General features: G+C 49.1%; 1 protein-coding gene across 1 annotated transcript; it reads left to right on the forward strand.

Moving 5' to 3' along the window:
• Positions 1 to 4,910: 4,910 nt before the first annotated feature.
• FOXRED1 (FAD dependent oxidoreductase domain containing 1) lies at positions 4,911 to 18,275 on the forward strand. The gene is given in 11 exon segments (XM_061561549.1): positions 4,911 to 5,550; positions 5,552 to 5,671; positions 7,145 to 7,255; positions 7,948 to 8,066; positions 8,579 to 8,673; positions 9,809 to 9,910; positions 11,029 to 11,087; positions 12,175 to 12,389; positions 13,189 to 13,318; positions 15,269 to 15,373; positions 17,338 to 18,275. Coding segments are annotated over 11 exon segments (1,617 nt in total). The 5' UTR covers positions 4,911 to 5,244; the 3' UTR covers positions 17,593 to 18,275.
• The last annotated feature ends 1,615 nt before the right edge of the window (positions 18,276 to 19,890 follow it).

Here is a 19,890-nt window from a genome sequence, read left to right on the forward strand (position 1 = left end):
CAGCTGCTTACGTGCGTCAAGGTGTTTTCGTAAAATGTAGATAATCACCAATGTAATCTATAATTAAATAAACCTATTGGTGTGATCATCTTTGCATTTATTACTTTGCAATGTCATATCAATTGCCACTTAATTAGCAAGTACCATAAACTACAGCTGTTTTAACAACATAAATTGTTACGATGGATGTAACATTTATTATTTGGGTTTATAAACTGCAGTGGATAGGCATCCAGCAGTGTATAGTCCTGGCTGCTGATGATTAAAAACTGTTGAACAGATTTTGATGAATATTAGTGGGTTGACATTGATGTGGAAAATAGCTGCAAAATTGTGTTACATGGAGGTTATTCGACCATGCTTCACCATGCCGGTGAGTGCAAGTTAATTAATATTTTGCACAGGATGGGTTCAGATATCACTTGCCACTGATGTTCGCCATAGCTGGGAATCACACTAGCCAGGTTCATAGCACAAATGTGCCAACCACCACTCCACATCATGAATACGCCAAGCTGCACAGAGTTCATAAAGGTGAGGCTGTTGCACCTCCTATTAGCACGTTTGGCTACGTACGGTGTTAAAGAAGTTCAAAATACATACAAAAATTGCCTCTACTTTAGTGGTTTCTAAAACCTTCAATTTCTGGATTCAACCACCAGTTGGCTTAACAAGATTATTTCCTTAAGATTTAAGGGTGGATGCATTGATTTCCCAATATTTTTCTCACGATTCCCGCATTAAATCCACACGTGACCATGGACGATGTACGATGTTGGCAAGGTGCACAGAGCAGGTCAAAGGAGAAACAATGGAGACGGTGAAACCAGGACAAACAAAGAATCCATTCTTGAATTGAAGTGCGACCCTGAGTCGTGATGAACGATGGAATCAACGCGGCGCGTGTCCCGAGTGCGGTTGTAGCAACGCATGGAGGGCACCTGCAGTCCTGGACTTGGCGGGCATGGATTGTGAATCACAGAGGAGATCATCTTCGTGAGTGAAACACCTACCTGCGCCACCAGGGGATCTTCTGGGATCCCGCGTAGTGGAGTATGATTTCCCTCCAGGTGTCACTTGTCTGTGTTGTTAGGTGGACCTGGCTGGCCATGGGTGAATAGGCCAATCCGTGACCTGCAGATCTTGGCACAGTGGGGGCACGGAGGGTCCATCCTGGAGCTTCCAGGAGAAGACAGTACAGAAAGGAGGCTGTTGACTTCTTCCAATATTTGAGTGTTGTTTATACTCACGCATGGCCATGTCCGGCTATTTCGGTTTCCTCCTTTTGCACGCGCAAGTATTTCTCAGCAGCAAGGAGGTATCTGGCAAAACGTCTCTGACAGGACCCTCTTCATGAGTGTTTAAGTGACTCACACGAGACTACGTCGCCCCAGCTGTGGCAATGTGGGTTGTTTGACTCTTGCTCAGAGGACCATCACAATGCTCACGCGAGCGGGGAGGAAACGGCGAGCGGCAACATAACAGGGCTGCAGTGTCGATTTGAAACCATCGCTCACAGTACACTCAATGTCTTCTTCAGTAATTATGACAGGCGCTTAATTATGATTGGAAACCTTATATGGGCACATAGCTTTGTTGCTCTGCATTATTATGTACATTTCCCCCAAATGCGTTCACCACTGTATGTCATCGTTGTGAAACCGGTCCACATTCAAATGACTGCCTTGGGGATGCATACTCTGTGATGTGTCCTTCCGACAGATATCCTTCAATTGAACAACGAACTTGGAGCAAATGGCCATTGTTTTTCTCGTCTTTATCTGGACAAATTATTTGGTGATTTCTGCTGCTGCTGCGTCTGCACAAGCAGAAATAACACACACACAATATTCAACTCATTGCTCAACTCATTGTTTTGGAAACAATAATTTCAACTTGTAATGCACTGCACACTCATAGAGGACGACTAAGAGGCGCGAGGAGGAACCACAGACAAGCGGCAAGGCAGACACATGACGAGCCAGCGCCAATAATACTGAGTGTTTATAAATGTAGGAGGAAACCGGAGCACCTGGACAAAACTCACGCGTGCGAGGGGGAAACCCTCTATCTCATACATCCGGCACAGGTGAAGTCCACATGTTAGCTATATTGACTTCTCCTTGTGAGCCAGTGTATGACTAAACTTTTTATTTGACCATGTTAAGGCCCACTGAGCTATAAAGCTCTTTTTTAGAAGCGACCTGGCCACAAATGATAGCTCAACGAAGTGGCTTTTCATGTGGACATGTATAGCATCCACATACTCTAAACGCGTGTTGATTCTAAACGTGGAGCGAAAAACCGGAAGACCCGGAGATAAATCCACGCGACCATGGGGAGAGAGATCACGCAAACTACAAATATATAGTGACTTTGATTGTCACTGTGTGGTGCCGGGCTTACGAAGCCACGGCGGGTAATGTGTTGCCATTATGTGTAGTCCGCTTACTGGGCGTAGTACCAGCCCTAGCGGGGCTTGCGTGAGCGCTGGTCATCGCGGAAGCACCACGTAGAGTGTGCGGTGCGGGCTCCCGGTGAGGGAGCAAGAGGGAATGTCAGCCAGCCAGGGTTACGTTGGGGCATGATACGCTGGTTGACCTGCCGACAAGTGACCGAATGATATTGGAGGGGGGCCACCGGTGGACGGGGGCCGCTGGGCGGTCACGTGGTCTAAAAGAGCTCTCGGGAGCCTTCGGGAAAAAGCTCGAGAGATCTAGAAGGTGGGCGGGGCGAGGGACGGAGCCAGCCCCAGCCCAGGCCGATATAACAGGGGCCCCGTGTGGGGCTCCGGGGGTTCTTCTTCGTGTTGCTGAAGATCCACGTCGGGTAAAAGAAGCCTCTAGCCACGTGGTCCGGGACCCAGCTTGTGGTCCGGGCCGGGATAGCGAACCGTGTCTAGTTTGGCTAGATGAGCATTCAACACCCAAATGTAGGTTGTGTTATGTTATGTTGATTTATTGAATAGTGTTGCTCCCAAGACAAAGTCTACGACTCAGTTGGACTCACTATAGATATAACAGATCGAAACCAGGACCTCCTGTAAAGCAGGCGAGGTAGTTAAAACCTCGAAGCCCATAGATAAAGGAATTTCACAACATGTATGCGATCCACCAACAAACCCTCTTCACAACACATAGAGAGGTTGAGCTTTGGGGGGGAAGGACGGGGTGGGGGGGCATTGTGAGCTAAGGCTCTGCACAAGAGGGCTCTACTCTACTTTATAAATGACAGCAGCTAAACTTCCCTCTACAGGAAACCCCCCTTGCCCCCCTACAAATGATTTGGGGGTCGGTGAGAGCTTCAAGGAATAAAACAAAAGCCACGTGACAGTGAGGAGGCAGCTGCTGTGCCACGTGGTGGCCAACCAGATGGCCGTGCTGCAGCAACATCCATTGTTGTACCTATGTTGGATTTTAAAATGTTGCAGGTTTACTCTGGAACACACCGGTGTGCCGAAGTATTAACTAATTGGCACGTTCTATTTACGTCACAAACCTTACTAATTGTCCGTGTCGGATGGTGGCGGGTTTAACGAGACATTTATATTTACGTGATCTAACCCCAAAAACAACTTTATTATGGATGACCTGTGTTCTACTGCAGTGGCATTATCCCACGTTCTTTCTGCATATCCAACACCTTTAACGAACCCGCGTGGCGAAGTGAAGCATGGTTAAATTAAAGCCTCGACGACCCGCAACGGCGTGGGAAGGTGCTCATCCAGCAGTGGATAATCCGGTACATTCAATCATTCGGCGATGTTGCTGCTGCGTTGGCAGTGGTGCGCATATAACAAAGACAAAGACCCCCCGTGTAGCCTTAACATGCTGTTGGGGCAAGTGCCGTTTGCGAGTAGCACCTATGCGGCGGTGGGTGGCCAGAGCCACACCCGGCCGTCTTTGTCTCCCTATAGTGGTGATGTTTACACACCGCACTAGGTACTCGTTTGAGGCTGAGTCGACATAGGGGAGGCCCAGGACCGGTTCAGATAATCGTCACACCTCAACACATTAGTCAACAACACTGTGGCCTTAAAAGGGACAAAAACATGTGGTGACGTTTCAGGCAATGGCCCTTATATTTTTTGTTCCTTTTGAGGTCACTGTTATTTACAAATGTGTTGAGTCCAGCTCAGTGTAATCGGGAGATTTCGGTAGTGACCCTAACCCTACCACTGGGTGGGTTGGGGCGGGGGGTCAATACATTTAACATGGTAAGATTAAAACATAGTTTCGCTTTATTTGTATAGTTTTTAAAGCGATTTGTTTACCCTTTCCTATACTTTGCACTGCTATTGTGATTTTGTATTTTTTGTTGTTGTTGTAACGTTCTGACCCCGTTCCCCTACTGGACATCTGTGAACAAAGAGCTTTATAGTTCATCGGATTCCTCCAGGATAAATATTCTGATTCTGGGTGGGTGGGAGGTTCAATAGCTTTCCATTGTAAAATACAAACAAAAATGTGTATCGATTTTTTAAAAAGTAATTTGTTTACATTTTCTATATTTTGCACTGCTATTGCGCTTTTGTATTTGTTGTTGCTGTGACGTTCTGACCCCGTGCTCAACTGGACGTGTGTGAATAAAGAGCTTTATAGCTCATCGGATTCCTCCTACAGTCTAAACATTCAGACCCAATGAGGTCAATGGGCCACGACCACGCCTCCCGCTCCGTGTGAAATCGTCGCATTGTGATCATCGATCCAGGCAGCGATTTCCTCTTACATCAATCGCAAATCCTATCCGGTGGTCAACATTGCAATTGTTATTTGATGTAAAGCTGGCTTAAACGATGCTAACTACTGTGTGTTTGCGCGGAAGCGTGTTCAAATTGTATGATAAAAAATGTGTAAGAAAAAAAAGCAATCGAATCCGAATCGCGCTGTGCAAATGAGATTCGATTAACGATTCCCAGGCATTAAATGTCCTGTACAGTAACACACATGGCCGTGCACACACGTGTTGTGTTGTACTGTCAGTAAAACACACGTGTTGGTGTAGTGCTGTCAGTGAAACACACGTGTTGGTGTAGTGCTGTCAGGAGTAGTGTACAACTAAATCACATCACGGCTGCAACAAACACACAAACAACTACAAGCGGCCAGCAGCAACGATCACCAACTTCACAAGTTGCAACAACACAACCAGTTGCACCCAATACGTCAATAGTTGACATCGATACTTTAATGCGTAACGCGTTGTAACACGCATAATTGCGATATCAACATCCACGGCACCGCCATGAGCTGGGCCATCGCGAGCGCGGTGCGCGGCACCGCCCGACCCGCCACCCCCTTCGGCCTCCTCCTGCCGCCGGGTAGGGTGGCCCCGAAGCCTGCGGGGCGGCTAGGCAAGCCCGTGTTCTCCTCCCCTCCTCCTCCGCTCGCGGGTCGCGTGTCCCGCCTCAGCTCGTGGCGACGCTTCCCCGCCGGCGTTGGCGATGCCTTGGACAGCGTCCGCACCAAGGTGGGCGCCCTGCTGCCCGAGGGCGACGTGCCGACCCTGTGCAGCGACGGCAACCTGCCCGAGCTGCCCCCCGAGGAGACAGGACGTGGTGGTGGTGGGCGGCGGCGTCATGGGCTGGTCCACGGCCTACTGGCTGGCGCGCAAGGGCGCCACCGCGCTGCGCAAGCGCCAACGCGTGCTGCTCGTGGAGAAAGACCCCCAGGTTGGAAGCGAAGCCCAGGGGGGGGGGGGGCAGGGGGGGCAGGGGGTCGAGGCTGATAAGGAGGGGGGGTCACGCAGGGGTCAAGATCCCCGGCCGGACCCGGAGGGGTTGACCCCCCCGTGACCCCCCCGGCCGGACCCGGAGGGGTCAACCCCCCCGTGACCCTTCCGTGACCCCCCCGTGACCCTCCCGTGACCCTCCCGTGACTCCCCCGGCCGGACCCGAGGGGTTGACCCTGCCGGCCAGACCCTGGAGGGGTCAACCCCCCCGTGACCCCCCCGTGACCCCCCCGTGACTCCCCCGGCCGGACCCGAGGGGTTGACCCTGCCGGCCAGACCCGGAGGGGTCAACCCCCCCGTGACCCCCCCGTGACCCCCCGTGACCCCCCCGTGACTCCCCCGGCCGGACCCGAGGGGTTGACCCTGCCGGCCAGACCCGGAGGGGTCAACCCCCCTGTGACCCCCCCGTGACCCCCCCGTGACTCCCCCGTCCGGACCCGAGGGGTTGACCCTCCCGGCCAGACCCGGAGGGGTCAACCCCCCCGTGACCCTCCCGTGACCCCCCCGTGACTCCCCCGGCCGGACCCGAGGGGTTGACCCTCCCGGCCAGACCCGGAGGGGTCAACCCCCCCGTGACCCTCTCGTAACCCCCCTGGCCGGACCCGAGGGGTTGACCCTTCCGGCCAGACCCGGAGGGGTCAACCCCCCCGTGACCCCCCCGTGACCCCCCCGGCCGGACCCGAGGGGTCAACCCCCCCGGCTGAACAGGCAGCGCAACTCAATTCCATTCTGTGTTCCCTCGTCTATGCTTCCATGCCTTCACAAACCCGCACTGAATCATTATGATCAAATCTTTAGAAAGGGCACCCCCAGTGGCAGCTGTGCCTATGGACATTGCTGGCGGGGGATGATGATTCATCCTCTGTTATTATCGCACTTGAGTGATATGTGGACGTCCAGAATAGACGCCTCATTCGAGATGGTTGCCGATGTAGCCACCAACTGCATCGGAGCATCAACAGACCGATGCACTCAGCTCCTTCATGATCGTAAAATTGAGGACAAGCCACGGTGGGATTGTGGCCGTACAACCATCAACTATGGGCCGTATCGTAGACCCATAGAGACGTAGAGATAAATAGACTCGTAGAAATGCATAGAGACACAGAGATACATAGAGACCCGTAGAAATACATAGAGACCCATATATTAGCGTATTTGCCTCTGATTAGCACGGTTGGCTATGTATGGTGTGAGAGAAGTTCAACATTTAGATCGAGATATGTTGAAGATGACCTTGTATAACATCACTATAGGCCACGCACCGTCAACAGAGGAATAGAAAAACTACACAAACTCCTGAAGCCCTCTCGTCGTGGCTATAAGACCTCAACATTGGCATTTATATCTTGAACATATTGCTGCCATGCAAAAGAATATCCTGAATGCTCTGTCTCCACGCTTTTGCCTCCAGTACAAGCGTGCGTCGTCCGTGCTTGCTGCGGGTGGCATCCGGCAGCAGTTCAGCCTGCCCGAGAACATCCACATGTCCATGTACGGGGCTTTCTTTCTGCGCAACATCAAGGTACACAGCTGCCCAATAAAGATACGTCAAACTTAAAGCGAATTTGCGAAAATGTAAGTTTTTTTCCGCTCGACCTTCTGCGTGAGTGTAAAAATCCACCCGCTCATGAATATTAATCACGGGGGTTGCGGCATGTGGAGTGAGCGACCTTCTTGTGCGTTAGTGTAAATTTTCACGAGGGCATGAATATTAATGAAGAGGGGGGGGGGGGGCTCTTTTGCAGTGACGTCACATACGGATATAGCACTGTGCTGCGTATATTTATTTATTACCGTCACTTTCTATAAAGAAACGTCATATTTCAGGCGATTTTGAGTAAAAAAATATTTAATTCAGCTTGACCTTCCTCTGCGTTAGTGTAAAAATCCACCCACTCATGAATATTAATGAGAGGGGTGGGCCTCATGTGGAGTGACGTCACGTGGGGGGGTGGGCCTCATGTGGAGTGACATCACGCACGGGACACACATCCTTGGCTTATTATAGTAGTAATGTTTGTGTCAGACCGTTGACTTGTTCCATAAATAAGGCATATTTTCGAAAACTATAATGACCTCCAAATGACACCGTGTACGTACGGTTAGAATGATTTTCACATTTTCCCCCGCGAGGTTGCCCAATTTGTGGAACTGTCCCTTCCGTCGCTTTCCACTGCTGCTGCCATCGAGTCCTGTGTCTGTCAACTGCTGCAGGACCACCTGACCATTCCGGGTGAGGACCCCCCCGAGGTGTTCTTCAACCCATCCGGATACCTCATGCTGGCCGGCGAAAAGGAGGCAGCGAACATGGAGGAGAAACACCGCAATCTGCTGTGAGAGAAATTGTGGCCTGCAGAGACAGGCAGTGGCCACGTGGCCCAGCACAGGGCCTCTCCCGTGCGTGGCTGTGGCTGCTGCAGGGGACTTGTGTGTGTGCTGCGTTGCCCCCTCGAGTTAACAGTCTTGTTTCTGCGCTGCCGTTGATGCAGAAATGCCTGTATAGTGGTCCGTAGAACGTTACTTCATGATGGTTTAGATGAGTTTTTAAAAAAGACAGGACGAGTTAAATTGCCTCCCTGCCCAAATGGGCATTGAACAGTGCTTGCCTTACTGAGCTAATAGTAGAACAGTTTACATTCCAGTGGCAGATGCCAGTTTGTTGATTTGGTGATTCACTGTTGATTTCTCATAAATTACATAATCACTTATCACCGTGAACCCCATGAGATGACTGATAGGCTGAGTAGACTTCTGTAAAATATTTGTTATTATTAGTTTATTGCGGCACCGAGGAAACTACGGGGCTGGTATGCGTCGCCTTATCATGCTGTGTCGGTGCTCGCAGGAGAGAGAACTGCAAGGTGGATCTTCTCTCACCTACCCAGCTCAAGACAAAGTTCCCCTGGATCAACACAGAGGGAATCGCCTTGGCTACATATGGTAATGCACTGCCTGCTTCGCTTATAACAAGTTCATCAGTCCACTGATTAACATTGATCCTGGAACATGTGGTATGGTCACCAATAATCTATAATTCATGCAAATTGTATGTCAAATATTTGACATTTTGACCTTTCGACTCATGGAATGGCTGAAAAAAAAACGATTCAAATGATTTCGATTTAAAGCTTTCGTGACTGCAGGGATTCATCTTCTTGTTTCTTTCGGTAAAGTCACGTAGAAGGGAAGTAATAAAATAATAAAAATAAAACATAATAAAACAATTCTCACGACGTTTCGGCTACAACGCAAGCAGCCGTCTTCAGGTGAAGACGGCTGCTTGCGTTGTAGCCGAAACGTCGTGAGAATTGTTTTATTATGTTTTATTTTTATTATTTTATTACTTCCCTTCTACGTGACTTTACCGAAAGAAACAAGAAGATTCAAATGATGATGTAAATATGCAACTTTTTTTATTCATACTCTGCATCATGACCCCCAAGTGCCAATAGCTGCCCCACCGGTGACCCTCAAACGTAACAGTCAAATGGCGTGCAAGGGCTGGATCGTTACGCATGCCAATCAGCAGTCCAACTGTCCCTCCCTCTCCGCAGCCCACTCAACTTGGTAACTTAGCAGTCAGCCAACTGGCTGCTGGGCGAGTTTGTTAAACAGTAATATGTTGCAGAATTAATTTAAATCGACAAATGTATCCAGGAAAGCCTCACAGAGTCTCACGACCCTTTTTTTAGGAGGGTTGTCTTCTCCTGATTAAATTTTTAATGACAGTTTGCATATGCATGCCGGTGTCAGGGTCCAAATTTGCCAAATGTAATTAATTACAAATTACATGGGAAACGCCACAGAGCTACAACAACGCCTGCTCCTGGCAGACTAATTCCATAATTCAGGCTGGCGGTGCGTTCACCGTGTGCCGCACAGGGTCAGCTGCCACCAGGAGTTCTCTCGGCTAGATGACTGCAGGGCATCGGCGTGGTTGCGATGAGACATTGATGCAAGGCGCTTTGAGTTGTTGAGGCATTTAATCAACGCGCCCTAGGAATGCAAAGGTCATCCCCAACGGGAATTCGCTGATGGTGATATGGCTGTCACTACGGTGCGGTGCCTCGGCCAGGGCTGGAGAACGAGGGCTGGTTCGACCCCTGGGCTCTGCTGCAGGCGCTGCGCAGGAAAGCGCTTTCCATGGGCGTCTACTACTACAACGGCGAGGTCACCGGTACGTCCCCACATCGCCGAGTAACTCTTCATTGGATTACACGAAGCTCTAATAATCATAATCGTGCAATTTGTAATGCGCGCAATATTTCACGGACACAAATGACCGTGACTCTTGAGGCGCACAGTCAAGCTCAGGCAAGAGCCAGTGGGGCCTTTTAAGTATCTAAGATATTGGCACTCGAAATATATTTCTACAGAAGGATGTCGACCCAAAGTGACCAATGTAGAAGTAATAAAAAGGTTGCACATAGAAGAAGACTTGATGCAGGCAGTGATGAGAAGGAAATTGGCACTAATTTGGACAGATATGTAGGATGGACAACAACAAGAAAATTTAAAGTGTGTTGTTTGGAAAAATGGAAGGAACGGGAAAAAGAGGAAGATCTAACAGCGAATGGCTTGATGACGACATAACAGATTGGTGCTAGAAAGATGTGGCACTACCTGAGGATTTTGGTACAAGAAGTGGAAATAGATGACAAAATGTGCAGTGGGCACCTGCCCATGGATCATGACGATGATGATAAATGTTAGTGTAGATTGAACGCTGCTGGGAATGTGCAGCGGATGATGGCCGTGTTGCAGACAGCGAGGACTGCCACAGAGAAACGACGCCCGGCAGTGCGGGTCCTGGTCCTTGGTGTGGCGAGAAGGAAGGGTGCGAGTCCACGCTCCTGCACAGAGTTCCACCTTGAGCTGTATCGCAGGGTGACAGGAGCGAGCAAACACACGGTGGATGACCTAGAGTCGAGGCGCGGTGGTGGCACAGGCAGCAGGTGATCTTGTAGCCGATTCTGCTGGGGCGGACAGAAAACCAGTGGAGGAGGGACTGGATGCAGGACATCTTGTAGATGACCCTGCTGGCGATGGTCATTGGTGATCTCCTACAACATTATCCTCTTGCAGGAGATCACCAATGAACAGAATATTTCACAAGGTGCCCACACATGCCTGTTGTAGTGATATTTCTCCTCTGTTCACATGCCCCGGTTGGCTGCTTGCCTTAGTTTGGCGTTTAGAGCCTTCGTCAGTCTCACATGAAACCCGACTAATGGTGAACGCAGTGAGTCTCATGCGTAATTTTAGAAATTGTTCATCTCTATCCCCATGTCATAGGGTTTAAGTTCTCCAATTGGATGGGAAACAGCAGCACTCCGATCATTCACAAGGTCTATGTAAGTCTATTGCCTATCCATTCACCAGCTTACCTACCCACTCACCTGCCTATCTATTTACCTACCTACACACCTACTGATAAGTCAGCGTACCCACCTACCAACCTACTCATCTGCCTACCCATCTACCTACCTACCTGCGCTAGCACCCACCTATCTGTCCACCTATACGCCTAGCTATATGCATACCCACACACTACCTACCCCCACTACCTACCTACCCACCCATCAATAATACCACCAACCTGCCTACTCCTCTACATACTTACAAACGTATTCACCTGCCTGCCCACCTACCTATCCACCTACACATCTACTTATCTGCCTGCTCACCTTCATGAGTGTATGCTTACCATGGTACCTTCAGATGCAATTCCCTACCTAGCTATCAGTACTAAACTAAGCACCTCTAAACACACATTTGCATTATGTCCATACTATCTACAATTTTACAAAACCAATGCATTGGTACATACCGAATACCAACCTACCTAATTGTATATCTAGCTTCCTGCCTATCTGACAGTCACCAGTTTACCTATTTCTACATCAATCTACCTTGCCATCCACCGATCTAGCTTTTTACCCACCAACACACATACTTCCCTACCTGCATACACACCTACCGATCTACCTGGCTATCTACCAGTATCTATCCACCTGTGTTTGCATGTGTGCATGTGGGGAGTGGTAGTGTAGCGGTTAGTGCGCTGCACTACGAACCTGGCTACCCGGGTTCGATTCCCGCTTATGGAAAACACCAGTGACGATTATCTGAACCGGTCCTGGGCCTCCCCTAGGTCGACTCATCCTCAAATGAGTACCTGGTGCAATGTGTAAACATCGCTGCTAGGGAGACAAAGGGGGCCGGGCGTGGTGTTGGCCACCCACCCCCTCATGTGCCGTGCCGGCATTTATAGGTGCTCGCTAACAGCACTTGCCCCTACAGTCTGTTAAGGCTATACGGTGGATTTTAGTCTTTGTATATACAAGTGTTTTTGTTATGCGAGTGTGTGTAAGTGCGTCTGTGTGCATGTGTATACGTGTGTGTTGCGTTGTGTGTGTGCGTACGTGCACGTGGGTGCAGGTGATGGCGCCCCACAGCCGCGTGTACCAGCCCGTGGACTGCTCGATGGTGGTGAACGCCACGGGCGCTTGGATGGGCCAGGTGGCGCGCATGGCCGCCCTGGGCTCGGACGCGCAGGGCCTGGGCGCGTACGGCCGTGTGACCCACACCCTGCCAGACACGCGGCCCGAGTTCGGGCCCCTGCTCCCGCAGCTGCCCATCGGGCCTAGGAAAAGGTGACAGTGGTGAGGGGGCGGTGGCAGGGGGGTTTTGATCGTAGCTACAAGGTGGCGTGAGCGGCTGTGAATGTGAGGACATCTTCAAATAGTTTTGAGCACATTGGAAGCCGTGGTATTTAATGAGCACATCTCCATAGTCAAAAAATGTGAACATATCAATTCTTTCCGAATTGCAGTGTTGATTGGTTGACATACTCTGTCCGATCGCTGGGGGCAGTAGGAGCACTAGAGGCACTTAGCAGTCCTGGGGTGCGGCTCATGAATCTGCGGAGGCCAATTGAGGCTGGTGGAGCGCTTCACGCTTTAGTGTTTCCTCAAGAGTAAAAAAAACAATTTGAGAGACAATGGTTTGAAATGTATTTACGGGTTCTCTTTGCCCTTGTGAAGTTACGCAACTTTGTGTGTATAAATGTACAAATCACAAATAAAAAACTATAATGGCATTGGCAGCGGTACACAAGCACGAAACATTCAACGGCATTTGTCATTAAAGGCAAAATGGTGAGTTAGCGACACGACTTCCAGAAGCCACCGGTTCAGTCTCCTGGCGCTGCAGGAAAAAAGGAAAAAAAAATTCCCACTCCAGCCTCTCTCCACCGACTCGCAGCATAATTGATACACGTAATGTTTGGCCAGCGTGGAAAATTAGGCCAAAATAATCTTCTGGAGGTGGCAAACTTCTGCAAGCGTTGGTGGGATGAAGTATTTGCAGGGCGTTGCTTTTATCTTGACCTGACGGTGGTGTAACTGCGGCGTGGTGATGCCGTGGTGGTGGTGCCGCCCGCCGCGTGCCCAGGTACGTGTTCGTTTTCCACTGCCCCGACGGGCCGGGCTTGGACTGTCCCCTCGTTGTGGACCCAAGCGGGGCCTACTTCAGGAGGGAGGGCATCACAGGCAACTACATCGGGGGCATGTCTCCTCCACCGGTACGCGCACATGTTTTAACTAACACCCGTGCATTCATCCTCATCGAGCTCGTGACCATAATTCAATAGAAGATGAATGAAACAAAATAAATGTTTAGTTCGGTGCAGACGCAATACTGTTACAAATGTGAGGAGAAATCGGTCATTGCAATCGCTTTGTTCCGTTCTCCGACCATCTGACATTTCTCCGCGTCACTCTCGATCTCACTCTCTTCTTTGACATCCATATCAACCTCATTTTTGCAATTACCATCTCAGGGCCCTCCGCTATTTACGTCCGCTCTTCACCTCCAACATCGCGAATACTCTTGCCTGCAGCATCGTTGGGTTGCCGCTCGACTACTGTAACTCAGTCCTCATCTGGTCCACTCTAAGCAACAAAAATAAGCTGCAACGCCTCCAAAATCACATTGCCCGAGTTGTCCACGGCCCCTGCAACCCTCGCCCTGACTCCCTGTCCATCCTTCGTGCCCTTCATTGGCTGCTCATTTCAACCAGATTTATCCGGGGACCCGCCATACCTAAGTTCTCTGCTGACGCCTTACGCTTGAATTGTTAAAATCTTCGCGGTGCGACACAGAACCTCCTTGAAACTCCCAGGGCAAGGACTGTAATTGCTTGTTGTCGTTTCTTCGTTGTTAGCCCCCGTCATCTGGAATGCCATCCCTATTCTCATCCGTAAAAGAATCTTCGTTCAAAAAGCATCTAAAATGTATCTCTTCAGCTCAACATTTAATGGAGTCTCCCTGGAACCGCGCGATGCAATCTGACACTGAGCTCGGCTCCGAATTGCGTCTTCGATCCACAACATTGCGTGCGTTATGAATTGTATTATTCTTTTTAGAGTTGGCTATTTGGAACGTCGCATCAACGTTTTAAATTGCCTCTCAAATGACGAGGGTTTCCTGTCTGTTCAGCTGCTGTGAGAATGTGGGGCGGTTTTAGGCTTGAAAAACGATCCACCAGTTAAAATTTCTTAATGTCAGATCTTTGAAGCTTATCATGGTTGAGCTTGGATTGTGCTTGAATGGGTGACCATTGCACCTACAATTAGCACGGTTGGCTACGTACGGTGCAAAAGAAGTTCAACATACATAAAAAACTAGCTGAAGGCTGGTGTGGTGGCTGCGTTGTCAACAAAAGGCAGTGTAGCAATATCCATTTGCTATAATCGACTTCGATGCTTTTACGTGTATGCTCCCCGCTTTCACCAACCCGCCCTGACCAGCGCGGTGAATTATAATCGTACAACTCCCACAATGTTGTGCGACGTGGGGAGGCCCTCATCCAGCAGTGGATTAACAAAAAGACTTGCACGTGTTGATGTACGATTTCCATCCTATTGGTGAAGGAAACACTGGCCTGAAAGAAATATATACGAGGTGACATTGTGATAAATGGCCCTGCTTTATTTATGTGCAATGAAAAATAACCATTGCTCGAAACAGCACCTATTACATATATTAAAGCAGTGTTATTGACGAACGTGTTAATTTTTTTGTGATGGACAAAGCAATGTTTTGGCAGTGGTGGCTATGCACGTGACCTGTAATCCAGTACTGTGGAAACTCCCTTCCCATGGGCGTCAAGGAGGAGCCATACCTTGGCTCACCAGAAGAATGCCATACAACAAGTGGACTAATCTCCATCTGTTTCCATCTGGACAACGATAGAGTGTTGCCCCCCCCCCCTCCACCTCTTGCACGCTTGGGTTTCCTACGGGTGCTTCAGTTTCCTCCCACGTCAAAACACTCATCAATAATTGGCTTTAAAGATCTTCCAATAAAAACCCAACACAGGGCCCTCTTTAAAAAAAAGAACTTAGTGTGGCTCTCCAGGGTATATAAATTAATATATTTTAGATCATAAGGTTGGCGATGCGGAATAGAGCGTAGAGAGCTTGCGCCGGGCGAATCCGTGATTGGGGCCGGGCTGCGTGGGGTTGTCTAGGACGAGGAGCCGAGCGTGGACAACCTGGACGTGGACTACGACTACTTCCAGGAGAAGGTGTGGCCACTACTGGCACACCGTGTGCCGGCATTCCAGTCGCTCAAGGTGAGGCTAGCACGCGCGACAAAGGCAAATATCTCCCCCCCCCGTTTAACCTTTAACAGACTGCTGTTAGTGAGCATCTTATATATGTCATTTTTCGTCTGTCTGTCTGTGTGTGTTCACGCGCTTGCAATAGATTTGGCTCTCAAACGGTGGGGTTTCCGAAAAAAAAAATTTGCCAGGTACCACGCCGTAAGCCCGGCGGTTGGCAAGCGCAATTCTTTTTTTCACGTCCGTCGCCTTTAAATTAGTTAAATTAGCGATTTAGTGAGATTTTTCTTTATTCGATTATTTAATACGCGCGCTCGACCACACCAACTCATGCATTTTTGGTGGCGGGGACGGACCATGCCAAGTCACACGCGTTCGGTGGGGGTGAGGGGAAAATTTTGTTTCGCGTTAAAAATGCTACAAAAAAACACAACGTTGAGGTACATTCTTCACTGTGTGATGTCCTCTTCTCCCCCCCCACCCCAATGCGTACAGTTACTACTATGAAGTCCGTACATATTAATATAGCGCTTAGATCATATTTTTGTTGCGCGGCCGGGGGGATGGTGGTGGGGGGGGTAGCGGCCCAGCCCCCAGCCTATTGGCTGGGCAATCTAGGCAAGGCCGGGGGCTCTGCACGGGACTAAGCCTCACCACGCCACTCTGTCAGGTTCGTGGTTTGTGGTTTGTGCTTTCCAGTCGATATATACTGCTATAGAGTCAGCATGTACTACTGTTGTGATAGCACGTACCACCACAGTCAGTATGCACTGCTGTAGTGATAGCAGTGCATAACGTCGATCTGTGTGTTAGTCAATGTGTGTGCGTGGTGTGTGTGTGTAGACAACTACTAATGAAAAATTAACTTACTTATTTTAACAATAATAATGCGTGTGTCTACGTCCATGTGTGCGTGTGAGTTGATGTGCGTGTCTGCGGTGATGTGTGTGTGTGTAAGTCGATGTGCGTGTGTCAGTCCATGTGTGTGTGGCTCTATGTGCGTGTGTCAGTCCATGTGTGTGCTTGTGTGTGTCTGTGTGTCAGTCGATGTGTCTACGGCAATGTGTGTATGTCTGTGTCCATGTGTGTGTGTGCGTCGATATGTGTGTGTGTAAGTCCATATGTGTGTGTGTAGGTCCATGTGTGTGTAAGTCTATGTATGTGTCTGTGTCTGTGTGCATCGATATGTGTGTGCATGGGTCCATGTGTGTGTGTAAGTCCATGTGTGTGTGTAAGTCCATGTGTGTGTGTCTTAGTCGATATGTGTGTCTTTGTAAGTCCATATGTGTGTGTAGGTCAATTTGTGTGTGTGTGAGTGGATATGTGTGTGTAAGTCTATGTGTGTGTGTTAGTCGATATGTGTGTGTAACTCCATGTCTGTGTCTCAAGTCGATGTCTGTGTGTGTCAGTCCATATTTGTGTGTAAGTCGATGTGTTTCTATGTGTGTGGGTCGATGTCTGTGTCGCCCGGGCAACGCCAGGTGCTTACCGCTAGTCACCTATAAAGGCTGGCATAAAACACGGGGAGGGTAACACCATGCCTGCCTGCCTTTGTTTCTCCGGTGCTCATTTGTTGCCACACAAGGTACCCATTTAAGGTCGAGTTGATCTAAGGGAGGCCTAGGACAGGTTCAAATATCCACCGCCAATGTTAGCTGCGAGCAGGAATTACATTCATGTCGCCGGGTTAGTAGCACAATGTGCTAACCACAGCACTACTTTCAGAATTGATGTGTACGTTTTAAAATCGTACCAGTGTCACAGCCCACATACTCATGCTGCATTTCCCATGACCACTGAATTCAAGCTGGTCTGGCTCATGAACCATGCAGGTTGGCGTGGTCCAGATTCCCAAGGCAGCTTTACCACAAACCACAAGCGGCAAACGTGTTACCGCTGCGTCGTTTTACTACCACCCCTCGTGGCTCACGTCCCATTGCGCCTACACATCCCTTCCCTCGCATTCCCACTGCCAGGTGCACAGCGCGTGGGCCGGATATTACGAGCACAACGAGTTTGACTCAAATGGGGTGATCGGCTTCCTGCCCGAGGTGCCCAACCTGTTGCACGTGGGCGGCTTCAGCGGGCACGGGCTGCAGCACGCGGCTGCCGCGGGGCGAGCTGCCGCCGAGATCCTCGCCGACGGGGAGCTCACCACGCTCGATCTGCGCCGCCTCACGCCCACGCGCATCCTAGACGGCGAGCCGCTGCTCGAGGACTATATCGTGTAACGCTCGCAGAGGGAGTTGGGTGCAGCGGTAAGGCTTGAGTGGGGTCTTTCTCAGGGCTTGGATAGGAATCGCCACACGTGAACTCGCACCTTAACCACTTGTATCATGGAAAGATGGATGGGGGGGCAGCCTTTCCCTTATGGCCGAATAGGGCTTCCAGGGAAGCGTGATGACAAGTACCTTGCCCACTCTTACATGCCGTTTGATCATTGCTTGAGCATTGACGTGGCCCTGGGTTAATATAAATAGATTTGGAATGTTATTAAAAGTGCATTCACCCATGGTAGATCTTGCCTTTACATTGTTTTGATGCCCCGAACTGTACTTAAATTGCATTTGATTTGTGTTGTTCAAATCCAGGTTACTGTGTTGATATCAATTCATTTCATATACGACTATGGGAGATTGATTCTAGCCTTGCCTTGTTCTCATGGCCCGTGTCATTTATGTTGCCTAGTTACCCTCTGAGAGCTTTGATTACAACGATGTGTTTCTTGTGCAAACTCGTTGGTACTTGTCTTCCCTGGCCTTGGACATTTGCCCTGTAATTTGGTGTTATCCTGACAGGTCTGCTGCTATACACACACCGGGACAAGATTTTCCTCCAAAATTCGTATTTATTTAATTGATTTTACATTGTGAGAGAGAGTGTTGAAGGATAAATAAATGGAAAATACAAGGTATGTGACTGGGCTCCTCCTCGATGTGACTTGTTGCCTGCTGTTTGAGATCGAGGGTCCTTCGGATACATTTTGATCGAGGCCTCTTGGTGGTTCTCTACATATTCTGTACCGGAGGCGTGAGCCGAGATCGACCCTCACACTCTGTAAGCCATACCTCCCAAGCACAAGGCTACAGATGCCCACGGTGCCCAACTAAAACCACACTTGGCACTGTAAGAGCACGTAGCGTGTACTCACTGGCAGCAGAGTCGCCCAGTGAGTATAGTTGGCCGCCGACAGCCAGAGTTGTCCGGATGGCTCTCCACATAGTTCGGCTCCTCCAGCTGTTGCACCAAGGTTTGGCAAAGGTGGCAATGGTGCACTTCCGGTCCAGGCCAGGCTTGACCCTACAGCCCCGTGCGTCGAGGATCAGCCCGAGGGTGGCATGGGCGGGCGTGTTGTTTGGTCGTCTCCTGTGACGGAGCGAGTTTCAAATAGCCCCTCTAGACATACGGGGTGTGAGTGATATAGGAAAGAAAATATTTCTACAGGGGGCATGGGTTAACCACGCTAATTCTACAACTTCACAGAAAGAGGAAACTGGGTGAAAATTTAGCGTGAGGCACGAGAGAGGCAACGTGGGGAGAAAGGATAAAACCACCACCATGCAGGTGGTGTCTGAAAACGAGGGCTCCTCCGATGGCTGAGATCTTTTGCAAGCTGAGATGTCATCTCATCGTATATTATCAAGTTCCATCAATATGCTAATGATACACAATTGTACACTGCAGTGAAGTCAAAGTTAGATATGGAGAGCTTCGGTAACCCTGAAGATTGCACGCGAGCAGTGCTCGTTTGGTTTGCATCGAACTAAATGCTGCTTAATCCAGGAAAATTGGAGGTCCAAACCAGTTTTCTTTCAATTCATCTATGGGACCCTTTTTCCAGTATTAAGATGGTAAAAAGAAATAAGTATAACCCGTAAAAACAAAGTTTTTCACTCTAAATCCTTTATATGCGTGGCGGCTAGAGTCCTCTCGTCCTCTGGCTTGAGATGGCTGCCACCTATGGGTCAGATGATTGTCTGCAGTATTAAACAATTGGTAATTAAATATAATATTTTTGTCCTATAAAGTGTAACATTTTGGAAAAAAATTTTCACGAACATTAATTGTCACGCACAACGAGTCTGTGTGGAAAATGTCAACTCGATTGGATCATGGGAAGTGGGTTAAAAAACGACCGAAAGATTTACACGGTCGTAAGCAAGCAAGCACGCAAGCAAGCAAGCGAACTTAATATAAAGGATTTAAAAAGAAAATACAGGTGTTAAGATGTTCTTTATGATTGCAACTCATTGGCAAATAGTCATTGTCAACCCACCAATACCAAAATCTCTTCAGCAGTTTTTATTCACCATCAACCAGGCTTATCCACTGCTTGATGTCTATCCACAGCAGTTTTTATAACCCAAGAAATGCACTTTACATACATGATGTAAACAAATAATTTTACTTAAACGGTTGGTAATTGCCAAATAATTGGTAATTACTGTACATTGGAAAACTAAATTAAAACGATTATCACACATTAATTGGGTTTTAAAATAAAAGATTACATCGGAAAATATGTTCCT

This window comes from Lethenteron reissneri, chromosome 27, assembly GCF_015708825.2.
Source record: "Lethenteron reissneri isolate LAM-NWPU_2019-01 chromosome 27, ASM1570882v1, whole genome shotgun sequence".
Classification (NCBI taxonomy): domain Eukaryota; kingdom Metazoa; phylum Chordata; class Hyperoartia; order Petromyzontiformes; family Petromyzontidae; genus Lethenteron; species Lethenteron reissneri.